Below are 18,743 nucleotides of genomic sequence, written 5' to 3' on the forward strand. Positions count from 1 at the left end.
TCAGCTGGGCAAGTTCCTTTTCTGCTTGCTGGAGTTGTACCCAGTCATCCTGAGGTCATCCCAGCACCTGTTCTCCAGATTTCTCTCCGGTCTGTCCCTGCATCTCAACAAATGACCTAGCAAGGTCCCAAAAACTAGAAATCTCTTCTGCCTCCAATTCTTGATCTCGGTCGCGTTCAGGCCACTCATGAGTCACTCGAGAGAGAGCATCAGCGTGCATATTCTCGGCCTTGGCCCGATAAGCGATCTCGTACCGATACTTTGCCATGGGGGTCACCCATCGTTGTTCCAAGGCTCTCAATTTTGCATTTTCCAGGTTGTCCAGGGGATTATTATCGGTGAACACCAGGACTTTGGACCCCACAAATACTCTGCAAACTTTTCGGTCATAGCCCACACCAACGCCAACAGTTCCAACTTGAAAAAGCTGTAATTGTCCAGGTTCCGCTCTGAGTCGTGAAGAGACCAGCTCGCATAGGCTATCACTCATTCCTTTCCTTCCTGCATTTGTGATAGAATGGCCCCCAGACCATGTAGACTTCCGTCAGTGTGAAGGATGATTGGGGCCTCGGTCAAGGCCATTTTCAAGACCCTGGATGCTTCCTCCTGGCTGTTTCCCCATTGGATAGCTCGATTCTTCGAACCAGATGGCACTCCCTTTAATAGTTCCAGCAGCGGATTGGCGAGATGGGTGAAATTCTTCACAAACCTTTGGAAGTACATGGTAAGCCCCAGAAAGGACTGAATGTCTTTTACTGTTTTCAGGGTGGGCCATTCTTGTACCGCAGCTATAATTTCTCGTGCCGGTCTAACTCAGCGGATATGATGTCTCCCAGCTACTCTATTTGTTTGCGAAAAAGGTGACATTTATGGGATGTCACTTTCAGTCCGTGCTTCTGCAGCTGACTCAACACTTGCTACAGCTGCCGAAGATGTTCTTCAAAAGTGGCCGTATAGACAATGATATCGTCAAGATAGATGAGTGTTGCCTCGAAATTCAAGTCTCCAAGCATCTTTCCTTCAACCGCTGAAACATCCCGGCAGTGTCAGTCAGGCCAAAGGGCATCCTATTAATCTCCAATAATCCCATGGGCAGTACAAACTCTGTCTTTGGTTGGTTGTGTTCAGCCATGGGCACCTGCCAGTACCCGCTGGCTAGATCCAGGAGCGAAAAATACTTTGCCTTTCCCAAGGCAGACAACAATTCCTCAATTCTGGGCAGTTCAATCATCTATAGTCAACGCAGAAGTGCAGGGTTCCATCTTTCTTCCAAACTAGAACAATACGAGCTGCCCACATGCTCTGACTGTCCCTTATGACTCCGCTCTGCAACATGTGAGCCAGCATTTCCTTCACTTCCTTGTACACCTGAGGTGGTATCTGTCGATATCTTTCCCGGACTGGCACAGCATTTCCCAGGGGGATTTTGTGAGCAAATAGCCTGGATGCACCCGAAGTCATCTTCATGGCAAGCGAAGACCTCTTTGTAGCGATCTAGTACAGCTTCCACCTGCTGTACCTGTTGCGGCGAGAGTCCCATCAATTTGGCTCGCATCTGCTTCAAGATTCGATGACCCTCCTTCATTCTTCCAAGCAGATCCTCTGCTGTCATTCTAACAGCTAACATCCATGGATCTCCTTGCATTACTGCCAGCTGTACCACCTCCAGTTGCACCAACTCTTCCGGCATTTCTAGCACCTGGACCACTTCACTCTTAGGCGGGAGGGTAAGATTATCTTCTCTCAGGTTGACGCTCCACACCACAATGTTACCATCATGGACTGTGGCTAATGTCCAAGCAGTGAGGAGTCTTCCAACCCCTCGAGAGGCATACAGGCTCGTACTGGCAATGTGAGCACAGTCTGACCAGGTGATAGAATGAGTTTAGCAGCTGCAGGAACCATCACCTTCCCCAGAACTTTCCCTTCGCTTGATGTTGCCTGGGCAGCCCGTATTAGTTGCTGAAATACCTTTCTCTGGGGGGTTTGCGGGCTCCAGCGGTCCAGAAAGGCCTCTTGCGGCTCACTGATCAGGTGGGTTCCGATTTCTTTCGATACATTCATTCGAGAGTCACCACAGGACCGCTTCCGACATCTCCGGAGGCCAACACGACTCCTTTTCGGCCCACATCCTTTCCTGTGAATTTTGGGAGATTGCTGAGCATGGCCCCCAGTGGCAAGCTGAATCTCGGGGCACTCATGACGGATTAGTCTGCTGCCTCTGTGTTTGTAGACTGCAACATGCTGACCATGCCAAATGCAAGCAGTTGATGGGTGCACTAATGCAGGAAATGCAGAACAAGGTCTAACATGGTGTGGTTTAATTTATATCAATAGTGCACTCCTCGCAGGGAGATAACAAGTAATTAACAGTAGAATTGTAAACTTCGCTTATCGTGACTTCGATGTCCTTAACCGCATGCAATCCGATGATAGTTGTTATACCGGCAGTGGCCGGCACGGTGTCCTCAGGCACAACCTGCCAACAAACGGTCCAGCTTCTGGCGGCAACTGGCAGTCACCGATTTTGCGCCTTGAGCCTCAAGTCCATCAATCTGTAACTCTGAGGTGGGAAGTGCCATTGAAGTCTCTGCCCGGTGCATGCTCTGCTGCACGCCTGTCAAAGGGGAACACGCGTCTCGATCCTGCACCTGGTACTCACTTCTCAATGCGAGCACAGCACACTGTTTGGCTAAGCGGCTGACACTCTGCGCGCTGACTGACTCTCGGGGGCTCTTACGTAACCTGTGCCAGGGAGCAGCTCTGCAGTCTCTCTCTTCTCGCAGAGCAGGGCGCACACCTTCCTCTCCCTGCCGGCGGGAAACTCTGTTCTTTTCCCGCACTTCCCACTCTCTCTCCTGTCTCGTCACACCCCTCTCACCAGGTCATGGATCCTGTCCAGCTCCCCATTCTTTCCCCCTGGCAACACTGGACACAGCCTCGGCAGTTGTGGACCCAGCATTGCGCAGCCCAGTCTTCCTCCTTACACAACGTTGAACTGTGAAATAAAAAAATATTTTTCCCACAAAAATGTTTTAGCCCCAGTTTTTTTAAATTTTCACAAGAATAACAGTAAAATAGACCCCAAAATTTGTTGTGCAATTTCTCCTGAGTACACAGTTACCCTATATGTGGTCGAAAACTACTTTTGAGACACATTGCAAAGCTCAGAAGGTAAGAGCCATATTGTAGTTAAAATTTTGCTGGAATGGTTTGAGTCAGAGCCCCTGAGGTGCCCGAACAGCAGAAAACCCCCATAAGTGACCTCATTTTACAATTTAAACCCCCCAATAAATTCATCTAGATGTGCAGTGAGCATGTTATCACCACATTTACCTCAGGACCTCAGTTCCTTGTGCAATTTCTTCTCAGTGCTCTACTACCTTACATGTAATCGAGAGATACTTTTCAGGCACAGTGCAAAGCTCAGAAGGGAAGGAGCACCATATTATAGTGCAAATTTTACTGTTATAGTTTGTAGGTGCCATAACCCACTTGAAGAGCCCCTGAGGTGCCATACAGCAGAACTTCCCCTTCACAAGTGACCATATTTTACAAATTATACCTCTCAATGAATTTATCCAGGGGGAAGGTGATCATATTCATACCAAGCGCACATCCAAGCTTTCGCCACCTCCTGTTGCCTCCAGCTCAAAAATATTTCCAGAATCCATCTTTTCCTCAACCCACACTCTACCAAGATGCTTGAGCATGCCCTAATCATCTCCCGCCTCGACTACTGCAACATACTCCTCTGTGGCCTACCTTCTAACACTCTCGCACCCCTCCAGTCCATCCTTAACTCTGCTGCCCGACTAATTAATCTCTCTCCTCGCTACACTCCTGCTTCACCTCTTTGCAAATCCCTTCACTGGCTCCCAATTTCCCAGCGTATCCAGTTTAAATTACTAACACTGACCTACAAAGCCATCCATAACCTTTCTCCTCCGTATATTTCCACACTAATCTCTCAATATCTTCCCTCACGTAATCTCCGGTCCTCCCAAGACCTCCTCCTTTCCTCCACGCTTATTCGCTCCTCACTCAATCGCCTCCAAGACTTCTCCCGAATATCACCCATCCTCTGTAATTCAGTGCCCCATCACATCCGGTTATCCACTACTTTTGGATCCTTCAGAAGAAACCTGAAGACCCACCTATTCAAGGAGGCTTACAGCCTGTATACACCACACGGCCACCTCAACACCATTGGAGCCACTGCAGCCCTTGACCTACTGTCTCCTTCCCCATAATCCTGTAGAATGTAAGCCCGCAAGGGCAGGGTCCTCTTCCCTCTGTACCAGTCTGTCATTGTTAGTTTTGTTTACTGTAAGTGATATTTATATTTTGATGTAACCCCTTCTCATTTACAGCACCATGGAATTAATGGTGCTATATAAATAAATAATAATAAATAAAAAAAATACCACGTGTGTCACAGAATTTTATATGATTGGGCAGTGAAGAGAAAATATTTACATTTTTACCACCAAAATTTTGTTTCAGCTTCAGATTTAGAATTTTTAAACCAGGAAATTGGTTAAAAAGGGCACCAAAATTTGTCCCACAATTTTTGCTGAACATGAAAATACCCCATATGTGGTCGTACAGTACTGCTTAGCCATGCGGCAAGACTCAGGAGAGACGAAGCACAGATTTTCCTAGAATAGTTTGCGAACTCCATATAAACAGGTGCTTCACATAAAATTAGAATATCATCAAAAAGTTAATTTTTTTCAGTTCTTCAATACAAAAAGTGAAACTCATATATAGAGTCATTACAAGCAGAGTGATCTACTTCAAGTGTGTTTATTAATGTTGATGACTATGGCTTACAGCCAATGAAAACCCAAGTCATTATCTCAGTAAATTAGAATAATTAACAAAAAAACACCTGCAAAGGCTTCCTAAGCATTTAAAAAGGTCCCTTAGTTTTTTTCGGTAGGCTCCACAATCATGGGGAAGACTGCTGACTTGACAGATGTCCAGAAGGCAGTCATTGACACACTCCACAAGGAGGGTAAGCCGCAAAAGGTCATTGCTAAAGAAGCTGGCTGTTCACAGAGTGCTATATCCAAGCATATTAATGGAGAGTTGAGTGAAAGGAAAAAGTGTGGTAGAAAAAGGTGCACAAGCAACCATAATAACCGCAGCCTTGAAAGGATTGTTAAGAAAAAATCCCTTTAAAAAATTTGGGTAGATTCACAAGGAGTGGACTTCTGCTGGAGTCATTGCTTCAAGAGCAATCACACACAGATGATTCCAGGACATTGGCTACAAGTGTTGCATTCCTTGTGTCAAGCCACTCATGACCAATAGACAACGCCAGAGCGTCTTACCTGGGCAAGGGAGATAAATAACTGGACTGTTGCTCAGTGGTCCAAAGTGTTGTTTTCAGATGAAAGTAAATTTTGCATTAATTGGAAATCAAGGTCCCAGAGTCTGGAGTAAGAGTGGAGAGGCACACAATCCAAGCTGCTTGATGTCTAGTGTGACATTTCCACAATCAGTGTTGGTTTGGGGAGCCATGTCATTTGCTGGTGTAGGTCCCCTGTGTTTTATCTAGACCAAAGTCAGCGCAGCTGTCTACCAGGAAATTTTAGAGCACTTCCTGCTTCCCTCTGCCTACAAGCTTTTAGAAGATGGAGATTTAATTCTCCAGCAAGACTTGGCACCTGTCCACACTGCCACGAGTACTAATACCTGGTTTGAAAACAACAGTATCACTGTGCTTGATTGGCCAGCAAACTCGACTGATCTTAACCCCTTAGAGACACCTGACCCCACAATGCAGACGAGCTGAAGGCTGCTATCGAAGTAACCTGGGCTTCTATGACACCTCAGCAGTGCCACAGGCTGATCGCCTCCATGCCATGCCTCATTTCTTTAATCACCTCTAACTTAGCTTTTGCTTGGAAATTCCCTGTGGGGTCTATGTAATGGCAACAGGTAAGGCCTATTATCTAACACTTCTCACCCTCCTTAGCAGTCAGGTAGTCTAGTACTAATGTATGCTGGTTAACCACCGTAATAATCTGGGCCTGCAATGTATTGGTTTGATTTACTATTCCCAGTAATTCCCATTTCTGATCATCTAGATAGTCAGTTGATTTCACCAGTTTATCCCACATTTGAGTAATTAAAGGGTTAAATTAGTATACCACCAATTATCTTATTCGCTATTCCCATTTCCACTATATGAGATCTACCATTTGGTCTAGGGCGATTGTCTGCAGCTCATTTATATAGTGAATGTTTGGCGACAGCATTTATTTCTAGGTCACCATGCTGAAGAATGAAGATAGCAGGTGTAAAGCATGCTAAGGTTCAGGTTCCTTCTGCACCCAGGGGAAGTCATGTATATGCCTGGTGACTACATACTAGATATAAGTCCTTAGGCAGTATACAGGTTACGATGTCAGTGGGTCTCCAAAGACAATGTATATGCTAGAATCTGTTTTTTTTGACCATCCGCCATCTTGTTGTGGTTTTTCTTGCGGCTTGTCTTTTCCCCCTGGTGCTGGGTTGTCTTAGGTCAGGCGATTGTATCACCCTTTATTACCTAGCACCTGCCTTCCAGTCCATCCTGGACAACAGTGTTAATCCGCTAGAGTTGTGGCTAGGTGCTTTGATAGCATTCTGTGTTGGATTTTATGCAGTTCTGGGACCTCTGTTTTTGCTATCCTTAGTTTCTGTTTTCAGTTGTTTCTGCAGCCTTCTCTGTGTTTTCTATTAGGAGGTGACCTGTTTATATACCCAGTCCTTAGATCTTTTAGGGACTTTCTTCCCCCTATCTATAGGTCTTCGATTGAGAGTAACCTAGGATCGTCGGGGGGTCTGTTCGCAAGGAATGGGTCACCCACTCCATCGTAGGGTATCAGTAGGGTCAGTTTTCCCCCTTCTATCCTAGTTCTGTGTTGCAGTTCCGTAACAGTTTGTCCAGCCACACATATAGAAAAAAAAGAGAAAAAATCCTATCCCAGATTCCTTCAGTATGTGCAGCTTCCAAGAACTTGCTCAACGCTTGCAAGGGTTATCTTTGGAAGTAGCCAACCTGCAACAGTATGTGAGTAATTACTCTGGAGCACGCTCTGAAGAACCTAAGGTAGGATTACCAGAGTTTTTTCTGGTAAACTGCAGGAATTTTTTGCGTTTTTACGGTCCACAGGAGTTTTTTTTCTGGTAATACCACATATCATGGTCATTCCATTGATTTTCAGGTAATAGTGGATTGTCGTTCTGCACTTAATTTGATTGATCAACAAACAACAATTGATTGATAAACAATGAACCATTGTCATCTCCTATTCCTGTTGTGGCGATTGATAACACTCCTCTGGAACACGGGTGTATTTCTTGAAACGTTACCAGGTTCCCAATTATTGTGAATATAGAACATCAGGAGTGTATAGACTTGTTTGTCCTTGCTAAATTACCTTGCCCAGTTGTCCTGGGTTTACCCTGGTTAAAAATGCACAATCCTTTGCTGGACTGGTCGTCTAGTACTATAAGGTCCTGGGGTCAGGGGTGTTATGGTCATTGTAATGGAGGTTGAGTCGCAAGCTCTACCACCCCATAGAGATTATGACTGCGCTATTGAGTTTGTCCCAGGTGCCACACTTCCTAAGAGTCGTTTATTTAATCTGACGATTCCCGAGAGGGAGGCCTTAAAGGAATACTGGGTTTGTTCTCCAAACTTATTTGCGCAGTGTCCTCGCAAGAACTTTGCAAGTCTTTAGTAAGAGGAATGATTGCTCAAACCAGATCACTAATCCTATATGATCCCACCACGCTGCTACCAATATGTCACGATTCACACCGTGACTGTCACCCCAACGTCACGGATCGGGGTGACTTTAGGCCAACAGACGGCTATCACATGTGCAGGGGGGCTTGTCTTAGTTATCCCTCCACTGCTCCAATGTGATGAAAACACACACAATGCTATTGACCTCTTAGTTTACCACAGGGGCTTATTTTAGTTAACCCACTGTTCTGCAATATAACACGAACTGCAGGGATTTATGTATATCCCGCTTTACAGTTCTGCTTGAAAACTTGCAGCTCTCTGGCGCCCCCTTACCCTCAGGTCAGATTAGGTACTGCACCTAGGGTAATTAGTCACCAGAAAGGCTGCCTGCTATGTACTGGCTATTGGGCACGCTGCAGCGAGGCGATATAACTACTCCCACTAAGGCAGGAACAATAATTATCAACGCTGCTGTCGCTACAACGACTCCCAAAGGCACAGAACAAGGTATGCTGCCACCAGCTTTGATTAACAGGTCCGAAGCTAACCCAAAACAGTAGCGTAATTCCCTTCCCGAGACTTAGTGTCACGATCCATGTTTGGATCTGTGGCAGATCTGGTTTCCTTCAGATTAAAACCTTTTTTCCTTTCAGGTCATCGGGGGTTAATGCAGTTTTTCCCCGGTGGCCGCTGGTGTAATTGCATTGCAGCTTGATCTGCTGTTGTGGGTGGTGACCACTCCCACCTTCCTTTAAAAGGTCACCTGGTGCATCGGCTGACTGTTGGTTATACAGGTCCTTTGGATACCAACCTTGCTGGAATAGGAGTTTGCTGAGTGCTGTTGTTCTGCAGCTGAATACTTATTCTTGGTGCCTTACTCTGCTGTTCAGTGCATTGCAGCAGAAAAAGCTAAGTGTGGTGTTATTGTTTCTTTGTCCTTTTGTTGTTTGTGACTTTCCCAGTGTTGTATTAGTGCAATGGTGGGACCAGTGCTCTCACCTGCCAGTTCCCTACATAGGAGGTGAGGGACTAGGTATCCTGGTCGGCGACGGGTTGAAAGAACCCGTATAGGGACAGTAGCAAGATCAGTGCACAGCCTCAGGTGAGTGCAGGAGGTGCCCATTCCCCATTTCCTACCGACAGGGCACACCATTGTTAAAATTGTCTCCGGTGTACCCTTGTGTGTTTCGCCGTTTTGTGACCGACCACCCGCCAGGTCGTGTCACACCAGGACAGTCACAGCGTGACATTATAACCAACCCATTTTTTTTCTGGTGAGCTACGGCTCAAATGCAGGCCTTTGCCCAACTGCTTCAGACCCTCACCGACGAGTTTAAGGTGCTGCGTGGTGAGGTGGTGCAGCAGCAGTGGGTTGGGTTTTGGGCTTCGGCCCAGGAACATGCTCAACCAGAGCCCAAGATATCTCTTCCTGACAGGTTTTCTGGAGGGAGAGATAAATTTTTGTTTTTTCAAGAAGCCTATAAGCTACACTTTAGGCTCCGCCCTTGTTCATCAGGGAGTGAGGAACAGCATGTGGGGATTATAACCTCCCTTCTTAAGGGTGATCCTCAATCCTGGGCTTTCTCCCTGCCGGTTCTCCATCTTTACGGTCGGTGGACGAGTTTTTTGCGGCCTTGGCGCTTGTGTATGGGGATCCTGATGGCGTCTCCCTGGCAGAAATCCCGACTGCGTAAAATCAAGCAGGGGGCTCGGCCGGCTGAGGATTACTGCTTGGAGTTTAGGAGATGGGCCACTGACACACAGTGGAATGACTCTGCCCTTAGGAGCCATTTTAGGCAGGGTCTGTCTCCCAAGGTTGCAGGATGCTCTTGTGCAGTATGCCGCCCCCAGGTCACTGGAGGCCGCCATGTCCCTTGCCATCCGGGTAGATAGACGCTTGAGGGATAGACATACACCTAATGTGTCTCCGGCAGTCCTTGCTAGGGAGGGGGACACACCTGAGCAAGTGGATGAACCCATGCAGGTGGGAGGAGTTGTTTCCCAAACGGGGTTGCCTGCGGTTCACCGTAGTGTGGGGGTATGTTTTTACTGTGGGCAGACTGGTCATTTTATCGGTGTCTGCCCAGCTCGCGCCAAAATACCTGTACCACCTAAGAAGCCGCGTCCCCCTGGTCGTGTGGAGGGAGGCAACCAGGGAGTGTATTTTTCCTCCATATCTTCTCCTCAGTGTAACCTGTCAGCTGAAGTTCTGGTTGGCGGGGTAACTAAGTGTATACCGGTGCTTGTGGTGCTTGTGGACAGTGGAGCAGGTGTCAATCTGGTGGATGCTCATTTTATCCAGACCAATGGCCTGAGGTGCAGAACACTAACTAAACCCCTAAGCGTCCAGGCCATTGACTCCATACCACTCAGCCAGGGGTGGGTGACCCACGTCGTGGATGATATACACCTGCGTATAGGGATTCATCATGAGGAGTACCTGTCGTGCTACGTCTTGGAGGGAATACCAACACCCATCGTTTTAGGACTCCCTTGGTTGAAAAAACAACCTGGTCATAGATTGGCAGTTAAGGGAAGTGGTCAGCTGGGATCAATCGTGTGAGGGCTGCTGCCCAGGGGCAGCTGTCTCTGCCATCCTTCTACAACCTACCCCTTCCTCTCCAGTGGGGGCAGCAGATATGCTGTCAGAGTAGGGGCAAGACTTTACCCTCACTACATACTAACCCGGTGTGTCAGAGACCTCTTAGGAGGAGGGGTCAGAGGAGGGTGATGGTTCCCTCTGAGCATAATGGGGGTGTGAGTTTGGTGACACAGGGAGATGCCTCTGTTGTCAGTTCCTCTAAAAATTCACCATCTTGTGGCAGATGCATGCATGGAAATAAACGTTCAGGTCCGGAACTGGGTGTGAATGAGTATGTATGGGTTTCCACCAAAAATATCAGGTGGCAGTGTGCAACTGGGCCCTAGAGTTCCAGAGTGATTGGGCCATATCGGGTGTCGGCCATTCTCAGCCCGGGGACTTATCAGTTGGAGTTACCCCCAGTTATGCATGTACACAACTTATTCCCCAGGTCGGCCCTCTGGAGGTTTGTGGCGCCTCCGAAGCCTTCGTTGGTGGCATTTTCATCAGGCCACGGTTGCCGTAAACCTGAGAGTCAGGTGACTGCCGAGGTGAACGTTGATGGATCGAGGCGTCCTCACTATAGGTTATTATGTGGTGAGGTCCGGTGATGAGGGTCCAGAGGCCCCTCATTGAAAGGGGGGTACTATCACGATCCATATTTGGATCTGTGGCAGATCTGGTTTCCTTCAGATTAAAACCTTTTTTCCTTTCAGGTCATCGGGGGTTAATGCAGTTTTTTTCCTGGTGGCCGCTGGTGTAATTGCATTGCAGCTTGTTCTGCTGTTTTGGGTGGTGACCACTCCCACCTTCCTTTAAAAGGTCACCTGGTGCATCAGCTGACTGTTGGTTATACAGGTCCGTTGGATACCAACCTTGCTAGAATAGGAGCTTGCTGAGTGCTGTTTTTCTACAGCTGAATACTTATTCCTGGTGCCTTACTCTGCTGTGCGGTGCATTGCAGCAGAGAAAGCTAAGTGTGGTGTTATTGTTTCTTTGTCCCTTTGTTGCTTGTAACTTTCCCAGTGTTGTATTAGTGCAGCGGTGGGACCAGTGCTCTCACCTGCCAGTTCCCAACATAGGGATTAGAGCAGGGCAAGTGAAAGACTAGGTATCCTGGTCGGCGACGAGTTGAAAGAACCTGTATAGGGACGGTAGCAAGATCAGGGCACAGCCTCAGGTGAGTGCAGGAGTTGCCCATTCCCCGTTCCCTAACGACAGGGCCCACCGTTGTTAAAAGTGTCCCCGGTGTACCCTTGTGTGTTTCGCCGTTTTGTGACCGACCACCCGCCAGGTCGTGTCACACCAGGACAGTCACAGCGTGACACTTAGGGTATGTTTTAGAGCAGGAGAACGACACGAGTAATTTAAATATTTTACTCTGAAAGATTAAGGCAGTTTTCATAAAAAGGTATATAAAGATGTTACAATATGAGACAAAGTATGTACAAAGTAATTATAAAATAACATGGATTAAAACAAAAGGTAAAACTCACATGTTCTCAGATCATTTCAGGCAAAGCCATGCTGGTAGACGGAGCCCCAAATGTCCCAATGCATCATGAGGTCTGGATAGGAACAGCTCCTCAGGCAAAACTGAAGGCTGGGTGAAGAGTAGAGACTTATACCTGGTTGGCTGTGACATCACTAAAAAGGGCTATGACATCACTAAAAAGGGCTGATTCACCTAGACCGTCCCCTTTCATTAGACTAAAACTTTTAACAGCAATACTTATAATTCTTGTATTTTCGCTCCTGAACATGTCAGAATCACAGCACACCCTTCATTCATCTTGTTTTACAATTGGCTTTCTATTGGTACCAAATTTGGGTGAGTTGGGACACACAGTTCCGGAGAAATCCATACTTTGTACCTGTTGGGATTAGAGGCTCGCGCTTACAGTGTTTGGCAGATCTACCGATGGAAGTTAGCAAGATTTACTTATTATTTTCCTAGCCCAAATTGGTAGCCCAATATCTTACTATATTAGAACAAAGAACCTCCTTTCTTAAAAGAGAGATCAGACCAGTTTCAGCTGGAGGGAGATTTGTGCCTACACCAGCGCAATATAAATTCTTGTGGGGGGCCATGAGGGATTAGTAAGTTGCCCAGAGCCTGGAATTTACAGCTAGAGCAATAAAACCTCTTCTACACACACATTTCAGCAAGCAGAAACAAGGAGACAAGGTGGGTCAAAGGCCCACCGTGGTGTGCTATCAGGGAAAACTAATAATCATATTGCATTTTGTACATTATCGTGACAATGCGCCTATTCCGGCATTTAGCCTCTCTGTTCCCACTGCCCTGTGGCATTGGCATATGGGGTAATAAGGGGTTAATGTCACCTTGCTATTTTAAGGTGACATTAAGCCTGGTTAATAACGGAGAGGTGTCAATATTATTAAGCCACTAGTATGAAAGGGTTAAAAAAACACATTAAGAATAAAGTATTTTAATGAAAGAAAGAAACACACAGGTTTTATTATCTTTATTGTACACTCAGTCCAACCAAAGCCCTCTTTCTCCTGTAAAAAATGCAACGTATAACCATGTCTCATATCCTGTCGGGTTTGGTATTGATTTATCAAAAGGCGATAATTTAATTACCTGCTTTTCTGCTATCTAGCACTGTATGAAATATAAATATATATATGTGTGTCAATTACATATATACTATACGTATATATCTATACTATGTGTAGATATTTATTTTAACTATTCTATTTTAACCTGTCAGCGTGATGTTACTGTACACTGCACTGAATTGCCGGTTTTTCTATAGGACACTGATGCATATTTCTCGAAAGTCACACTGATGGTCCATGTGGTGTGCGAGTTTTTCTCGCACCAATAGACTTGCATTGGCGTATTTCGGGCGTTATACAGTGACAATTGCAGCACGCTGTGATTTTGTATGCACGTATAATACGGCCGAGAAAACAACGGATGATAGGAGCTGCACCATAGATTAACTTTAGTCCGAGTGCTGTGCGTTTTTTTAACGCATGGCATCGTGCCATATTATGCTCTAGTTTGACTCCGGCCTAACTCTTTTACTAGAAGGATGATAGGCATTACCAAGTAAAGGAAAATTCACTCATTTGGGGGTTGGGGGATGTTATATTATGTGGACTGGTGGGGCTTGTGTGCCATTCTATCCCTGATGCCAGTTGTCAGACCACCACCAATCTGATATCCATCCTAAGGATAGGTTATCAATATAGTATTCCTGGAAAAGCCATTTAAATTTGATATATTGTGCATTATATGTATTTTACCTGTGCAAATGCATTGCAAAAACACTGTAATTTGATGTTACATGTATATATGACTAATAAAGAAAGGATGGTTGATGATAAATATGCCATAGTATGTGAAAAATATTTTCAAGTAAGTTTTTCATTCTTTCATATTTGTACATTTTATTATAATGATCAAAATAATATTTAATTTTGTTATTTTTATTCAGGCATCTTCCACAAATGACATTTTAAAAAACTGCAGAAAAGAATACGAGGTAAGAGCAGTATCTAAGTACAGTTACCAAGTGCTGTTGGGTGCATGGAAGATGTGGTGACAAATAAATATTAGAGACCAGATTATGCTGAAAATTTAGAAAGAGGGAACTAGGAAGTATTGGATAAATTAAATCAAATCAAAGGCTTGTCTAAAGAAACATGTTTTTAAAGCAGTCTTAAAAATGTGGGGGTCTAAGTATTAATCGTATCATATCGTCTGGGGTACTGCATTCCAGAAAACTGGCACAGCACAAAGGAAGTCTTAGATACGAAAGTGAGAGTATCAAATTATGAAGGATGTTAGTCTTAGATCAGTTGCAGAATGGAGCGTACGAGTAGGATGATAGACAGAGATCAAGGAAGGAGATGTAGGGTGGTGTAGAACTGAGAGAAATAAGTTTATATTGTTCTCTACTGGATTGGTGCACAGTACAATGACTAGCTCAATATGGAGGCGACAGTGAAGCAGCTGAACAGAAATACAAACCTGGCTGCTGTATTCAGGATGGATTGAAGATTAGAAAGTTTGGTAAGAGGGAGACCGATCAATAGAGAATTGCAGTAGTCCCGATGAGACTCAATAAGAGCCACAATTAGGCTATATTCACACTTAGCGGTTTTAACCGCGGAACCGCCGCGATTTTGATGCTGCGGGTCCGCAGCAGTTTCCATAGCGTTTACAGTAACATGTAAACCCTATGGAAACCGCAAACCGCTGTGCACATGCTGCGGGAAAAACCGCGCGGGAACGCAGCGGTTTACAACCCGCAGCATGTCACTTCTTTGTGCAGAATCGCTGCGATTCTGCACCCATAGGAATACATTGAACCGCTTACTTGCCGCATGGGGCTGTGCCCACATTGCGGGAAGTAAGCGGATAATGTGCGGGTGGTACCCGGGGTGGAGGAGAGGAGACTCTCCTCCAGGCCCTGGGAACCATATTTGGGGTTAAAAAATAAAAAATCTGGTTATACTCACCCTCTGATGTCCGGAGCTCCTGGGCGCTGCACGCGGCTGTCCGGTCAGAGTTACTGTGCGACCAGGACCTGCGGTGACGTCGCGGTCACATGACCGTGACGTCACGAAGGGTCCTTCTCCCACAGCATCTTAGGAACCGGACCGCCGGGTGCAGCGCCCAGGAGATCCGGACATCAGAGGGTGAGTATAACCAATTTTTATTATTTTTAACATTACTATTGATGCTGCATATTGCTGCATATGCAGCATCAATAGTATAGGCGGAAACCCGCAGCGGAAAACGCGGAACAAACCGCGATAAATCTGCAGGGAGAACCGCAGTTGTTTTGCCCTGCAGATTTATCAAATCCGCTGCGGGAGAACCCGCAGGGACCCGACGCAAGGTGTGAACATAGCCTTAGAGTTTTTGCATTTTTAAAGGTGAGAAAGGCCAAATTCTGGAGAAGTTTTTAACATACAGGTAACACGAGTCAGTGATTGGACATGGAAAAGGAAAGTTCCTTGTCAAATATGACCCCAAGACATGCAGTAACGATTTTAGACAAAGTGGGGCCCTGGGCAAAAGTTTAAAGTAGGGCCCCAAAAGCTCACATATTGCACCATCACACAGAAACATTTTGGTTGTATTTAGATGTGCAGAGTTCAGGCCGTTAAACAATTGTGAGCGACAATATTGAAGTTGTTTGATGCTTGTTTCCCGGCCTCTTTATACCGTCTGAGGAAGAATGAATCACTAGTAGATTAATCTGTCCCCATACAGTATCATGTTATAAATAGCATATCTGCAGTATTCACATGGTCATGTGCTGCTGAGAACAATGATTTTTCTTCCGGCATAAACAATCCAATCACTCGATGAATAGGCAGCATTTTGCTTGTTTAGAATAATGCACTACATAATAGAATGACCCAATTATATATCATCCATCAGTCATATTTAACTCCATTGCGGCTTTTTAAGATGGGTCGGTATCAAACATCAGAATGTTTAAGATGTCATTCGCTGGAAGCAAACTTTATACCCATGGTATGGGGTTGCCCCATTATTCAGTCTTACTGGAGCCAGGTAACGTCGCTGTTGACTTCTTTAGTACAATCCCCTGTTCATTTCAATCCCTTAGTTTGCTTATTTGGGGTGCTAGATGATGAAGCCTGGGGACACTATGTTAACATTTTTCTACGTAAGACACACTTTCTGGCTAGGAAGGTGTTGGCATTGCATTGGATGGGTCCCCTCTCTTGGGACGTGGATGGAATTGGTAAACCCGATCATACTGTATGAGCGGACATTATATCAAAACAGGGGCTGCTTAAAGAAGTTTGATAAGATTTGCGACAGGTGGAACTCTTCTTGTCTTACTGTATAAGGAAATGGTGGCCTGGCACCACCATCACCATGAGTGTCATGGTTGAAACGCATTAATTCATACTTTACATCATCAGCTAGTAATATAATATATAGATATTGGGCAGCAGATTAGGATAAGATAGTTATGACTTAATTGGTTGTATAATGAGGATGAGAGAGGAAGGAGAATACTTCCCCCCTCTTTTTTTCTTTTTCTTTTTTTTTTTCTTTTCTTTTCCTCTTCTTTTCCCTATTTTTTTTGGATACATGCTACCAGGCCGATATGAAGTTATGTAATATTTTCTATTCACTTGACCAGTGGTTTATTATATACATAGCAAAATATGAACTTATAATACTGAAAGTGTATGAATAATTTAATGCACAAATTTGTTGTCCATTTGTAATTACCTTGACAAGTGTACTTAGGCTAGCTTGGATGCACAAATATGTATATGTTGTTACTGTTTTGGTTAATAAACTAATTAAAAAAAAAAAAGAATAATGCACTACATAGTCCTTCACATAGCATAATGCACATCCATAGTCTTCCATATAGTATAATGCACCCAATATTCCTTCATATAGTATAATGTGCCCCATAGTCCTCCACATAGTATATTGTGCCCAGTAGTCCTTCATAAAGTATAATGCATTCCCCATAGTCTTTCATACAGTATAATGTACCCTATAGTCCTCTGTAGAGTATAATGCAGCGCCCATATAGTATATATAGTATAATGCACTCCCCGTAGTCATTGATAGAGTATTATAATTTGTAAAGCGCTGCGGAATATGTTGGCGCTATATAAATAAAATTATTAGTATTATTATAATGCAGCTTCTATATACATATAGTATAATGCACAGCACAAAGTCCTTGATAGAGTATAATTCTCTCCTCATATAGTACATATAGTATAATACACAGCCTAAAGTCCTTGATAGAGTATAATGTAAAATGACAACATAGCCCCATATATACAATATGATGCCCCCACTGCTTCCTATATATAGTATGAGGCTTTACAGTTTTCTATACATACTATAGCTCCCCACAAATAGTATGTCTCTAAAATACCCTATATATAGTATGATGGTCCCCAACAGCTCTCTAATTGTGATATTATGTACCTCACAGCTTCCTATATATAGTATGATGATCCCACATCCCCTCTATATATAGTAGCATGTCCCTGCAGCCCCCTACATGGAATATGGTGGCCCCTCAGCCCCCACATGATGGTCCCCAGTTTATTTTATTTATATATAATATATAGTATGAAGGTAGCCCACTGCCCCACATATATAGTATGATGGCCCCAGTTACCACCATAAATATAGTACGATGGCACCAGTTGCCCATATATATATATATATAGTACGAAAGCCCCAATACTCCCCACATATCTAGCATGATGGCCCCAGTTCTCCCCTATATATAGTATGACGGCCCCAGTTATCCCCATATATACAGCTCAGGGTGGCCATTTATATGGATACACCTAAATAAAATGGGAATGGTTGGTGGTATGAACTTCCTGTTTGTGGCACATTAGTATATGGGAGGGGGAAAATTTTTCAAGATGGGTGGTGACCATAGCGGTCATTTTGAAGTCATCCATTTTGGATCCAACTTTATTTTTTCCAATGGGAAGAGGGTCATGTGACATATCAAACTTCACAAGAAAAACAATGGTGTGCTTGTTTTTAACGTAACTTACTTCTTTCATGAGTTATTTACAAGTTTATGACTACTAATAAAATGTGTTCAAAGTGCTGCCCATTGTGCTGGATTGTCAATGCAACCCTCTTCTCCCACTCTTGACACACTGATAGCAACACCGCTGAAGAAATGCTAGCACAGGCTTCCAGTAACCATTGTTTCAGACGCTGCACATCTTGTATCGTCACAGCATAGACAATTGCCTTCAGATGACCCCAAAGATAAAAGTCTAATGGGGTGAGATCGGGAGACCTTGGTGGCCATTCAACTGGCCCACGACTACCATCATGATGATGTGTTGCCCTCTTTATGCACTGAAGATGGCACTTTCCCTGAGTTTTTCCTGCAGGATGATGCAGTACCACTATATGGGTGTCAGGTCCGAGCATTCTTACATGAAGAGTTCCCTGGAAAGTTAATTGGTAGTTGTGGGCCTGTTAAATGGCCACCAAGGTCTCCTGATCTGACACCCTTAGACTTTTATCTTTGGAGTCATTTGAAGGCAATTATCTTTGCTGTAAAGATATGAGATGTGCAGCATCTGAAACAACGGATACAGTCAGCGCATACGTGATGCAGCTGTGTCTGCTGCCGGCCTCATCACAGTACAGTGGACACGGCCGCGCACAATTTGCTGTGTGGCTCTAGCCACCACCAGGTGGCCGGCCCTGAACAGCTGCTGGGGGAGCGGCCCGGGGGGGTATTTGCCTCCTTGCCACCTGGCCCAGCCAGCTCCTGACACTGTCAGAACAGAACAGAGGTCTGTTGGAGTGCAAGGTGATTTCTTTACACCTCATTACAGTAACTGGTTCCATTGGGAGTTATGTTTGAATCCCATTTT

General features: G+C 44.9%; 1 protein-coding gene across 4 annotated transcripts in view; it reads left to right on the top strand.

The window, feature by feature from the left end:
• RECK (reversion inducing cysteine rich protein with kazal motifs) overlaps positions 1-18,743 on the top strand; it is a 764,658-nt gene that overhangs the window by 253,715 nt on the left and 492,200 nt on the right. For all 4 annotated transcript variants that reach the window (XM_069730404.1, XM_069730400.1, XM_069730403.1 and 1 more), the window contains one exon: positions 13,802-13,849. In XM_069730404.1, the coding sequence (XP_069586505.1) occupies positions 13,802-13,849 (48 nt within the window). The remainder of the gene's footprint in view (positions 1-13,801; positions 13,850-18,743) is intronic.

The sequence above is a fragment of the Ranitomeya imitator genome, chromosome 6, assembly GCF_032444005.1.
Source record: "Ranitomeya imitator isolate aRanImi1 chromosome 6, aRanImi1.pri, whole genome shotgun sequence".
Lineage (NCBI taxonomy): Eukaryota > Metazoa > Chordata > Amphibia > Anura > Dendrobatidae > Ranitomeya > Ranitomeya imitator.